The sequence below is a fragment of the Equus asinus genome, chromosome 11 (genome assembly GCF_041296235.1).
Source record: "Equus asinus isolate D_3611 breed Donkey chromosome 11, EquAss-T2T_v2, whole genome shotgun sequence".
Lineage (NCBI taxonomy): Eukaryota > Metazoa > Chordata > Mammalia > Perissodactyla > Equidae > Equus > Equus asinus.
In genome coordinates, this window is record NC_091800.1 from 84407263 (window position 1) to 84420182 (window position 12920).

At 42.6% G+C, this 12920-nt stretch overlaps 1 protein-coding gene across 1 annotated transcript in view; it reads left to right on the plus strand.

Moving 5' to 3' along the window:
• CUL4A (cullin 4A) overlaps positions 1-12920 on the plus strand; it is a 51969-nt gene that overhangs the window by 22906 nt on the left and 16143 nt on the right. Inside the window, exons 7-12 of the mRNA XM_044779666.2 lie at positions 462-551; positions 1794-1876; positions 5665-5732; positions 8625-8743; positions 10852-11044; positions 12386-12490. Coding sequence (XP_044635601.1) covers positions 462-551; positions 1794-1876; positions 5665-5732; positions 8625-8743; positions 10852-11044; positions 12386-12490 — 658 coding nt within the window. The remainder of the gene's footprint in view (positions 1-461; positions 552-1793; positions 1877-5664; positions 5733-8624; positions 8744-10851; positions 11045-12385; positions 12491-12920) is intronic.

Consider the following 12920-nt stretch of genomic DNA (forward strand, 5'->3'; position numbering starts at 1 on the left):
CCGGGGTTGGCTGAGCAGGGTTAGCTAGGCCAGGGTCAGCCAGCTAGGAGTCAACCAAGCAGAGGTCCACTAAGCCTCTGGAGTCAGCTAAGCTGGGGTCGGTTGAGCCAGCCTCCAGGGCCTCAGCAGAGGAGTGGCAGCTATGCACAGCTTAACAGTGCAGGTCACTGCAGCCATGCTCCCTCAAAATTTGGGGTGCATCAGTACTTCTAAAGGTAGGTTTCTTGGGGCTGGCCTGGTGGCATAGTGGCTGAGTTCACACATTCTACTTTGGTGGCCCAGGGTTCACATTTTCAGATCTCGGGCACGGACCTACATACTGCTTGTCAAACTGTGCTGTGGTGGTGTCCCACATAAAAAATAAAGGGAGATTGGCACAGATATTAACTCAGCAACAATCTTCCTTACCAAAAGAAAGATTGCTTTACTGTAATTCGTCAATAACTCTGCTCATTTTTTAGGTGTATAAAGATTCATTTGAACTGAAATTTTTGGAAGAAACTAATTGTTTATATGCTGCAGAAGGCCAAAGATTAATGCAAGAAAGAGAGGTGAGATAACAAAATGTTTCTGAATTGCCTTATTTCATTTTTATAGATGTGCATTTGTGTGATTTCTATAGGTTTGTTTTTTCCCACATGCATTTTATTGAAAATCTTCTGAAAGCTTCAATCTAGCTGAAATTCTCAGTAATGAGCTTCATTCTTATTAGAGTAAGGATTTAATTTCTTTCCCTTAACTTAGAAATTCTTTTATTGTCCTCCTCCCCAAATAAAACCAGTAAGATAGCTTCTAAAATATGTAAAGGAACTCAAGTAGAAGCAAGAGGATAAAGGTAAATCTCAGACGTGGAGGACAAGTCTGACAGATCAGAAGTTTTCATCTGTGTGAGCCGCTGAAAAATTCACCCAAGTGAGCGTCAGGAAAAACATGTAATAGTGACATGAACCCAAAACACTTGATAACCAGTTTCACAGGTATTAGAGCATAGTCCTGAAGAAAGCCCCTTGGGGCCGTCACCCAGATGTCACTTGTTACTGTACAGGATGGACGTGACTATTGGTTCCTTCATCCTGGTTTTGGGGGAGTTGCATGTCAGATTCCAGGCCTGGCTGCCACTACTAGATCAGAACCGCCAAGATCCTTGTCTTGGGGCTTTTCCTGTGCTGTCAGGTGACAGCAGGGACACCCTTTGCCCCTGGAACGGTGAGGAGCATTTTGAGGTCTTCCGCAACCTCATGTGAGGGATCCTCACGTTGAACAGCCAGTCTGTTGATGATCTTTTGCTGGCCCCTCTGTGGGCCAGGGAGGGCCATTGGGCTCTGCACTCTTCACCCAATGTGCTGCTGCTCACCTGTCTCTGGGGGCTCAGTGATGGGGGGACCCAGGGCATCCGCCCCCAGCTGCTCACCTGTCTCTGGGGGCTCAGTGATGGGGGTACCCAGGGCATCCGCCCCCAGCTGCCCACCTGTCCGTGGGGCCTCAGTGATGGGGGTACCCAGGCACTGACCAGGAACTTCACTGTGAACAGGCCATGACAGTGCTGCCTTGGCTCCAATTCTAGAGGTTAATTTTAATCTCCAGGATTGAGTTTAAAGAAACTTTCTGCGGTGTACCCACACACACATATACTTCCCATTTTACCACCACCCCACCCCGATTAAATCTGTATTCGTATTTGGCTTGAACGTATATTCTGCCTTTTTTTTTTTAATTTTATAAAGAAAACAGTATTTCAGCTTCTTGAGTCACGTCTTTTTGTTACTAACATATTTCAATGTTTTGTTTGGAAGGTTCCGGAATATCTTAACCATGTAAGTAAACGTTTAGAGGAAGAAGGAGACCGAGTAATCACGTATTTAGACCACAGCACACAGTAAGTACTATTCATTTATTTTGTTTTTGCAATTTGACCGTAGGTGAAACTTTCCCTGGTTGGTTAAACTCAGTACATCTGCGTGTATGTTTGCTCCCAGCACATTTTTCGTACGTTATTTGTGATTATTCAGCACTCCCTATCACGCATTACTGTCCAGAGGGAGAAATTCAGGCTGAGATACTTGGCATCTTTGGGTTTTGGGACAGGTTCTATTTATGTTAATGGGTATAATTGCATATTAGGCAATTTAAATTGTAAAAATTTTGTTATACATCTAATACAGCTGAAGTTTTTATTTATGGTACTCAGTCATATTATTTTCTCTTTTCATCTAATATTTTTTTTCCTCTAAACTTGAGGTTGATGAGTTAGCTAGGGAAAAATAAATGGGAAAAATTTTATGAGTGTCTGTGTTAGGCACATCATGTTTATTCAAGTGAGGAGAGATAAGAACAGAAACGTGAGAGACAGAAAAGAAAGAGATGATTTTAAGAGACTAAAGTGGTAAAATGTTTAGAAATTGTTGACTTATTGGTAGGGAAGGAGGTGGGCAAGATGGTGACAGTTTGAAAATACAGAGAATGGAGGGTTGTGAGAGAAAAGATGAAGTCCCTTTTAGACTCGTTGGGTATGAGATGCCCGTGGGAAATCCAGGATCTGCAGAGAAGTGACACTCGAGCCGCAGCCCAGGGTTATGTCGGGGGGCTACCCTTCTGCTGGGAGTGGGAGGGCCCACGGGGGCTGGAAACAGACAGCGTGGAGAGACCAGGGGAATGGAGGAGAGAGCCGTGTCGGAAAAGCCAGGGACAAAATGCGAGTGGTGTCAGATCTTACCAGTAGGTCAAGTCAAGGAAGGATGAAATCTTTGTTGTGTGTTATGTACATTTCTATTAATGATATTCTCCATATAGCTTATTCCATTTGTACGTCTGAAGTTCAAGAACGTGCCAAGCTACACAGTGTACTGATCAGGGAGATACATGTATATATGGTCGAATCATGTGGGAAAGCGCAGATGTTGCACACACAGGCTTCAGTGTAGAGGAGGGGTGGGGACAGCAGCTGATGAGACGTTCCCCTTTGTGGCCCTGGGGGCAGTGGGCGCAGTGGTTCCTTCCTTTACTGTCTTATATATGCTCATACGCTCTTTGATATGGATGGTATGTTTTAAACTCCTCTCCCCAGTTTTAAAAAATACATTACCTAGAAGTGTATGTAAGTTATTTAAGCAAATGAATCCTAGATAAGGGTGGCTCACCTCTGGCCTCAAGTCTAGATGGGTTGGAGGACTGTGTGGAGTGCTGACGGAGGTGGCTTCTGTGGTACTGGATGATCCAAATAGCATAAAATAGAAAATAATTTTCAGAGAAAGAAGAGGGAGACTGAGGATAAGCGAGCCACACGTTCTTAGGGCTGGGCTCCCAGGGTCCCTCCAGCCTCAGAGCCCACATGTCCCACCTGCCTTCAGTCAGGGCACAGTGGATGGCAGTGCAGAGGGAAGGGGTGCTTGACAGCAGCAGTGGATTGCTGTCTAGGCCTTACCTCCTTGCTGAGCCGCGTGGAACCTCATGCTGGAGAACACGGCCAGGTCACTTGGCAGGCCCTGCCCGAGGGACGCGTTCTTTGTTCTCCAGGACTTGGGCCTGTCAGTGTTGGTCTCCTGAAAGCACCCGCTCTCCTGTTGACTGGAATCACTCGATGCCATGGCGGGAGTTCTCATACCGCAAATCAGTGTGTTGTCACTGAAGTTTATGAATCCGTTTTCAGGGACTCGGATGCTATGGACAGTTACTTCCCCAAGACTGCTCCTGAGCTCTGTGCCCCTCTGAGTCCGAGGAGTTTGTGGTATCTGCCCCTTGGCTTGTGACCTCTCATAGTACCTGGGCTATGACAGGCACTCTGTGAACTGTTGGACTGAAAAATGTGATTGAGTTTCTCACCTGCAGAACCAAAGTCTAGACTGTAAATTGTGAAGAAGTGGCGATTCCGTGAACCCATGAAAAGCTGCTCATCATTGTCAGTTGTCAGGGAAAATGCAAATCAAAACCACGGTGCAACCCCACTTCACACCCACAGGATGGCTGTAACAGGAAAGGCAAGCAGTACAAAGCATCGGTGAGGGTGTGAAGACGTTGGGCCCTTGTGTACTGCTGGGGAGAATGTGAAACAGGGCAGCCACTCTGGAAAACAATTTGGTAGTTGCTCAAAACGTTAAACATTGAGTTACCATGTGTTTCTCCAACATACCAGTTCTACTCCTAAATACATAGAGAAATGAAAACATGTCCACACAAAACTTGCACAGGTATGTCCACAGTGGCATTACTCATAATAATCAAAAAGTAGAAACGACCCATTGTCAGCTGATGAATGGGTAAACATACTATGGAATATTATTCGGCAATAAAAAATACTGGAGTATGGACATATGCTACAACATGGATGAACCTTGAAAACATGCTAAGAAAAGGAAGCCAGTTCCAGATGTCACGTGTTATACAATTCCATTTATAGGAAAGGCCCAGGATAGGCAAACATGTAGAAATTAGGGGCTGCCTCGGACTGGGAGGCAGGAGGGGGGACAGAGGGAATGGGAGTGACTGCTGATGGCTACCAAGATTTTTTTGGGATAATGACAATGTTCTAAAATTAGATTATGGTAGTGGTTATACAGCTCTGTAAATAGACTAAAAACCATTGAATTTTACACTTTAAATGGGTGAATTTTATGGTATGTAATTACATGTCAAAGCTGTGAAGAGGGGAACAGCAGCAGTGACTGGCCCTTCTGGGATGCTTCCTCTCTGTCCGTCTCACTCCCTCACCTGGCTCACTGGAGGCAGCCTGGAGCAGGTGCTGGCTCGCTGGACTCTATTCCGATTCCCACTCAGTAGCCGTATGCCTGGCAAGTCGCCTGTCTCTGCACTGTTTGCTCACCTGTGCAGGGGAACCAGAATGACTGCTCTGCTCCTCTCTAGGGTTGCTGTGACCGTTAAGGAAGATGGTACATTGAAAAGTTCCTTATAAAATGAAGGCTTGGGAAGATGGCCAAAATGAATAATCCTGGGAATAAAACAAATGCTGTAATCCTCTAAAAGAAAAAAAAAAAACTAAATGAACCGTGTATAACAAACCTAGGAATAGCTGTGCGTGTCCATATGAATATGGCAGTTACACTTGTCAATTTCCAAATTTTCAGATGCTCTGTTCTGTGTGACACCTACACAACTTAGCCCTCACAGAGGAGCTGCCATGATCAGTAGGATTTTGAGAAGTGGTGATGGTAGAAAACAGGCAGAAAGAAGTGAGGATGGAGAGACAGAGCTCTTGCAGTAGAGGGCGGGGTTTCATGGGACCTGGAGCCAGGAAAGGAATGGGATGGAAGACGAGGGCAGACCTGTGGCCACAGCCTGGGTAGTAATGCACATTGTGTCGAGCAAGACTTAAAACTTTCGAAAACTGGCTCAAGCGAGAGTGCCAGCTGCCATCCACGCTGAGGGTCTGCTTGCCTGAAGGCACTGTGTGATTGCTTGTCTGCTGGTGTCCCCTTTTCCCTGGACCCAGTGGCCTGTTCATGTCATCCAGTAAATTGTTTTTGGAGAGACTTCCGAGTCTGTGTCAGTGACAGTGATGCTGTGTGAGAGGGAAGTGCTTGTTCTGTAACCCTTTGGTTTCTGATTGACTCCACACTGTGTCTGTGTAGATGGTAAACTCCCATCCTTTCCAGCTAACTGGAGTCTCTCCTTTAATTTGGTTCCTGATGCTGTCTCTTCTGCCTTCTCTAGGAAACCACTGATTGCTTGTGTGGAGAAACAGCTGTTAGGAGAACATTTAACAGCAATTCTGCAGAAAGGTAGATTTTCCTAACTCTTGTGTCACACTGAATAATAGTCTTTAATTCATTAAGAAAGTAAGTGAAACATTGTAAGTAACAATGTAAGGGTATTTGTTCTTGTAATAAAAGTCACCAAGAATTATTAAAAATAACGAGATGTGAGCCCTTGAGGGGAGATCAGTTGAGAGAAGCAGTGAAAGGCGTGGTGGAGCTGCGGTAAATGCTGATGGGATGGGAAGCCCGCACAGGCAGAGAGGTTCCGAGAGGCCCTCCGGGCTGCAGGCAGCCCGCAGCTGGGCTCTGACCCAGCATTCGTGTGTCCTTGTCCATGTACGCAACATTCAGGGGGCACTGCAGGGGTAGACGTGTGTGCTTGGGCAGGCTGTTGGATTCTCAGGGATGCTTTGTGTGGCTGAGTGTCAGGTGACATGCCACACGTGTGGTCCACTTAAGCCAGAGGACACCTTTCTATGCTGATTATCTTGAAAAAACAAGCAGACAGAAAAGAACACGTTCTATTGCTAATTGTCCAGTTTTGACCCCCTCACATTCCCTGGTGGTCCTAGAGCTTTGCTAAGAGTAATTCAAACTGCTCTGCAGCAACTGTGACACTGATGCTTTTGTAGCTTGTACGTTTATAGTCGATAGGATATATTCACTCAATCTGTCCTTTTTTTATTTCTGCCCTTCAAAGTGTGCTTAATTCTCTGGAAAATTATAATAAGCACAGTGTAACCTTTTGTAACACTTTAGTACTTATTGTTATTTTTTATAGCTCTTACATATTTAATGTTACCAATTGAAACTCATTTTAGAACTACAGGATCTATGTCAAGGTATTGGAAACCTTAAAGTTTAATTTGGGGAACGCCCTACGTAGTACCCAAATATATTCTGGTTTAGGTTCTACTTTGCCAGATAGTAGTATTATCTCTTAAGAGTTACCTAAAAGTGGAACTTTCCAGTGAAACCAGAATATAAAATCGAAAGGGGAGAGAATTAGCATTATTGAGCATCTCCTGTACTTCCTGTAAATATCTGACAGTCCTCGAACAACCTTGTGAAATCATTACCCCCACTTTACAAGTAAGAAAACTGAGGCTCAAAGCAGCTTAACGCTGGTGCCTAAATCATAGCCCATAAAGGAGAGCTGGGGTGCAAACCTGGGTGTCTGTCTGCTTAGACTACACTGAACCCACACAGGCCATCTATTTGTACATGAAGGAGGTCTTAATTTACTGTCCACCTGAAGCAGATGCATTCAGAATTCATGCTAGGTGTTTTCTAAAAAGGAGTCACTTTATAAGAAAAAAGAACTTCAAGGAAATAGTGGAAATTTGCATAAATTGTTTCAATGCAGTTTTCGACAAGCAAAATTATTTCCAAAACATGGTAAATTTTATATATATATATATATATATATATATAAAGCTTAATCTAAATTTTATTAGAGACATTTAAAAATATAAAGCTGTAGGGGCCGGCCCCGTGGCCGAGTGGTTGGGTTCACGAGCTCCGCTTTGGCAGCCCAGGGTTTCACTGGTTCAGCTCCTGGGTGAGGACCTAGCGCCGCTCATTGGGCCATGCTGAGGCAGTGTCCCACATGCCACAGCTGGAAGGACCCACAACTAAAATATGCAACTATGTACTGGGGGGCTTTGGGGAGAAGGAAAAAAAATACATATATATATAAAGCTGTAATTTTTGAATTCTTAAAGAAGATATTATTTAGGGTTACAGTAAATTATAAAATAAAAGTTATTTACGTCAGTAGATCAAAATGTAATTTAGAGAAATAACATTCAGAGACCTTGCTAAGGATCTGCAATTATAGCCCCACAATGTGTTTATGCACGTCTTTCAACCACCTTTGATATGTGGACACTGTGCCCATTTCACAGAGGACCCTGAGACTCGGTGAAGTAACACGAAAGCTCATAGCTTTTCTCCTCTAACTCAGCTGCCTCTCCATACTTAGCATAAAGCAAACATTTAGAAAATCTTCTATGAAAGCTCCTCTGGTTGTGGTATGGTTTTAGAAAATCTTTATAAAATTTATCTAAAACAGTAAAATCTTTTAAAATGCTTTGTTAAGTACTTCAGAATATCTGATAAACAATAAATGTTTTTCTCTCACAGTTTATTGTATCTGTGAATAAAGTTAATCAACTCGAGACTAGATTTCATAGCTTGTCCTTTGATAAATATGCTTTCTGACTGATGGCTAATGAGGAGTAACTTTGAGTCATGGACCTTCCAGGACAGAGGTGGCAAGCGTGTCCTCAGACCATTGCTGCTTTAATGACATGAAGAAATAAAGAATACACCTCCCAGCGTGGTCAGAAAAATGAGTCACCTAATGAGATAATAAAGCTTAATGTATAATTTAAGCACAGTGAGAGATTAACAACAATAGCTTCTCTTTGGCATACCCGAGTTGCCAGCATCACTACCCTTGCACTTTGGGGCCGTTATTATGTAAAATAAGGGTGACTTGAACACAAGCCCTGCAGTACCCAACAGTCGATATGATAACCAAGATGGCTACCAAGTAACTAACGGTCAGGTAGCATAAGCAGTACAGATTCTCTGGACACAGGGATGATTCATGTCCAGGGAGGGACAGAGCAGGACAGCACAAGATTTCATCACACTACAGATAATAGTGTGCGATTTAAAACTTATGAATTGTTTTTTTGTGGAATTTTCCGTTTAATACTTTCAGACCACTGTTGACCACAGGTGACTGAAACCACAGATAACAAGGGAGTACTGTACAGAAATAAGCAATATTCCCTAAATTTCTAAATTACGTGTTAACTTTGTTGTCCCGCACACCATATTCTGGTTTAGCATTTATTCGTGCTGATTTATTCATGTGATACGCTAACGCTGACTGTGTGATTTCAGGGCTTGATCACTTGCTTGATGAGAACAGAGTGCCCGACCTCACTCAGATGTACCAGCTGTTCAGCCGTGTGAAGGGCGGGCAGCAGATCCTGCTGCAGCACTGGAGCGAGTACATCAAGGTGTGTGGGTCTGTCTTGACAGTTGTACTAACTGCTTTGTGCGAGGGCTGGGTGCCCATCTCCAGGAAGCCGCAGCACCCTGGTAGAGTGACCTGGATGATGCGGAGGGACGTGTTTCACTCCTGGTCCTTGGGTGGATGGTGGTCTTCCATTTCCTTCCAGATGCTTGTGCACACTTTTCTTTGTAAGATGACAGCGATGGTGGTGAGCTCCATCCGGGTAGAAACATGACTTAAAGGGCTGCGCTTTGGCTGTTCGTCATCAGCATGAGGACTAGTTTAATTCCACAGTCATGGTTTTCAAAAAGTAATCATTTTTGGTGAATCTGCTTTTTAAACTTGTGTCATGCCTTTGCTCAGTGAGAACTATTACACGTTTTGATATATCAGGTTGGTGTGCATGCTTTATTTCCTAGAATCCAGGATTTATTAAACATACGCTTTTATGTTTCTGTACTGCGTGTGTGTGTGTGTGCATGTCCCTGTGCTTATGGTCATAAAAAGGCAACAGGAGGGATCCTTGTGCTGCTAGCATGTTCGACATCTTGACCGTGGTGATGAATACACAAGTGTGCGCAGATAGCAAAGTCTGGAAGATTTGATACACAGACAGATGAGTTGTGGAACCTGGGGTGGCCTGGGTGAGACGGGGGGTGGCCCAGTGATGATGCTGCTCTAGTTTTGCCAAATGTTACCAGGCAAAATGTGCAGGGATCTCTTTACTATTTCTGTTGCATGTGACTCAGTAATTATGGCAAGAAAAATTTCAATTAAATAAAAAAGATAAAGGGAAACTTGCATACTGCTTTCAAAGCTGATCCTTTTGCAGTATGTGTACATTATTTTTAAATGCAGTCAGTACAAAGGATACAGAGTAAAAAGTAAGTCCCCCTACTCTTGCTGGTCGTACAGTTTCCCTCTCCAGAAGAGATTTATGCCACTTTCATTAGCATTTCATTACTTTTCACCAGTAATCTTCCACATGCACGTGTGATGTCTAAGTAAATGTGTGTATACTGTTAGATGAATTTTTAAAATATGTATATTACATTGAGTAGTAATTTCATTCACTACGTCTTCAGCTGGTAGTTTATATCATCAGACAGCTAATTGTTGTTATACATAGACTTTTAGTAATATTTAATATAGCATTTCTTTTTTGTTTTTATGGTTAGCTGGGTTTTTTTTCCCTAGATTGGCACCTGAGCTAACAACTGTTGGCAATCTTTTTTTTTTTTTTCTGCTTTATCTCCCCAAACTGCCCCCTGTACATAGTTGTATATCCTAGTTGCAGGTCCTTCTAGTTGTGGGATGTGGGACGCCGCCTCAACATGGCCTGTCAAGCGGTGCCATGTCCGGCCCAGGATCTGAACCGGCGAAACCCTGGGCCGCTGCAGCAGAGCGCGCGAACTTAACCCCTCTGCCATGGGGCTGGCCCCTGATATAGCATTTCTGAATTAAAAATACAAGCTGAAAACTGGGCTATTCATGGTTAGAAGTCAAGGGGAAAGAAAACTAGAGTCAGAAGCTCCAAGTAGGTGTCTCAGGTTAATGGGAATGAATTTCTGTTTGAGGAATTTTTAAGTGGAAGTCCTTTAAAAAACGATGGACAGGGGGCCGGCCCCATGGCCGAGTGGTTAAGTTTGCGCCTTCCACTTTGGTGGCCCAGGGTTTCGCCGGTTCGGACCCTGGGCGCGGACATGGCAACACTCATCAGGCCATGCTTAGGCGGTGTCCCACATGCCACAACTAGAAGGACCTACAACTAAAATATACAACTATGTACTGGGGGGCTTTGGGGAGAAAAAGCAGAAGAAACAAAAAGAAGATTGGCAACAGTTGTTAGCTCAGGTGCCAATCTTTTAAAAAAAAAAAAGCACTGGACATTTCCCTGTAATTTATAAATTCTTCCAGAAGCAGAATTGTAACACTAAAACATTAATTGTGTACTCACATAATTTTTAGAACGTGGACTGAATTTGTGAAACTTTTGAAACCAGTATTTAATACCTACAGTGATTAATTTATATTAAACAATTGTGATTCTTTGATGGCAGGAGAAAATGTTTCATAAACCTGTCGATGACTTGGGATGTGTGTGTTCTGTAGACTTTTGGGACAACAATTGTTATCAATCCTGAAAAAGATAAAGATATGGTGCAGGACCTGCTGGACTTCAAGGACAGAGTGGACCACGTGATAGACGTGTGCTTTCAGAGGAATGAGAAGTTCATCAACTTGATGAAGGAATCCTTTGAAACATTTATCAACAAGAGGCCAAATAAGCCTGCAGAATTGATCGGTAGAAAAACATTTCTATACATTTTTTTAAATATGGGAGACTAAGCCTAAAGTCAAGGAAATTTTTTCCCAGAATATTCAAGCTCCTTGTGGGGAGGGTGAGGGAAAGACTTGTATCATGCCCTATTAGGATACACATTTTCAAAGCTCATGTACACATGTGTGCACATACATACTATATATGTGTAAGTATGTATATAAGTATGTGATGTTTCCATAAGGGAGAATGTAGTAGTAATTTTGTAAAGAAATGAAGCTTGGCTTCACAAAGGAAGGAAGGGACAGTAAAGATTTGTTCTGGTTTGTATTTCTGGTATTAGTCGCTCCAGAACTGTATTTTGTAAAGATGAACCTTGATTCTCTGTCTTGATTACTAGCAAGTAATTTCTGCTCAGAAATTTGATTGAGGTTTGCTATATTTGAATACTTCTGTGTCATGAGGACAACTTTATAAATCTCTAGATAATATTTAATGTGAGGTGGTATTTAGTCACTATCTTTGCATCCTCTAATCAGTATTAAAATAGGATAAAATTAGATAGAATCTCAAAGATAGCATATTTTAAGATGAAACAGTTTTTAAATTACCACTTTGTATAATTATTTCATGGTAATATCAAAATATACTCAGGATTTATAGAATTTCACTAAAAGTTTTTAAAAATTTGCAGGAGGGAAAGGGCAAAGAAGAGTGTAATACAGTGATACAAGATTGGGCTCATGTTGATTGTGCTGAAGATGTATGATGGGAACATGAAGTTCATTATATAATTGTCTACTTGAGTGTGTGTTCAGAGTATTTCATGATAAAAAATTAGCAGAAAAAAACTAATAAAAGCAGTGATAGAAGAAATTCACGAAGCAGCTTACTTTGGCCTCTTTGGAGTCTGGGCTTCTGGAAATCTTGGCCTCCCCTTTCCTTAAGCCAGGTCGTGGCTGGTTTGTGTCACCAAGAGACCAGAAGCCAAGCAGAGCTGTTCTCATGCCTGCATTCAGGGAGGCCACCCCTCGAAGCCCTGAGAAAAATCCTTTCTCTTTAGGAAAGTCTCCTCCAAATCTGTCATGCCGCATTTTGAAGATGAGGCATTCCAGTTTCTGGAGCAATACTGTGTCATGAAACCCAAGCATGTAATTAAAGTATTTATTCTCACCTGACTTGAAAGTACCCATCTCAGGAAATGAGATATTTGCCTTTTTTCATTTAATGTCATTTTGGAGAGTTTCCGAAGTGTTACTGTCCAATTTTTGCTTGTAGAAATTAAAGACTTTGCTTTTCTGTTTAGAACGTGTATTACATATCAAATCCTTATTTTTCACATAATTTAAACTCTTAATCTCACAGCGAAGCACGTTGATTCAAAATTGAGAGCAGGTAATAAAGAAGCAACGGATGAAGAGCTGGAGAGGATCCTCGACAAAATCATGATAATATTCAGGTTTATTCACGGTGAGAAATACTCCACGTTATTTCTGTTAACATTGGGCATATTGAAAATGCTATATAATCGGGGCTGGCCCCGTGGCCGAGTGGTTAAGTTCGTGCTCCCCTGCAGGCGGCCCAGTGGTTCGTTGGTTTGAATCCTGGGTGCGGACATGGCACTGCTCATCAAACCACGCTGGGGCAGCGTCCCACATGCCACAACTAGAAGGACCCACAACAAAGAATATACAACTATGTATTGGGGGGCTTTGGGGAGGAAAAGGAAAAAAATAAAATCTTTAAAAAAAATTAAAAAAAAAAAGAAAATGCTGTGTAATCAAAATACCAATATTTGGGCCCTATCTTTCCTTGAGAAAAATTGACTGAAACATTTCCACTTTCGTGTTAATACAGCAGATAAATGTGATGGCCATGGGTGATTGTTTTGAAAGTATTC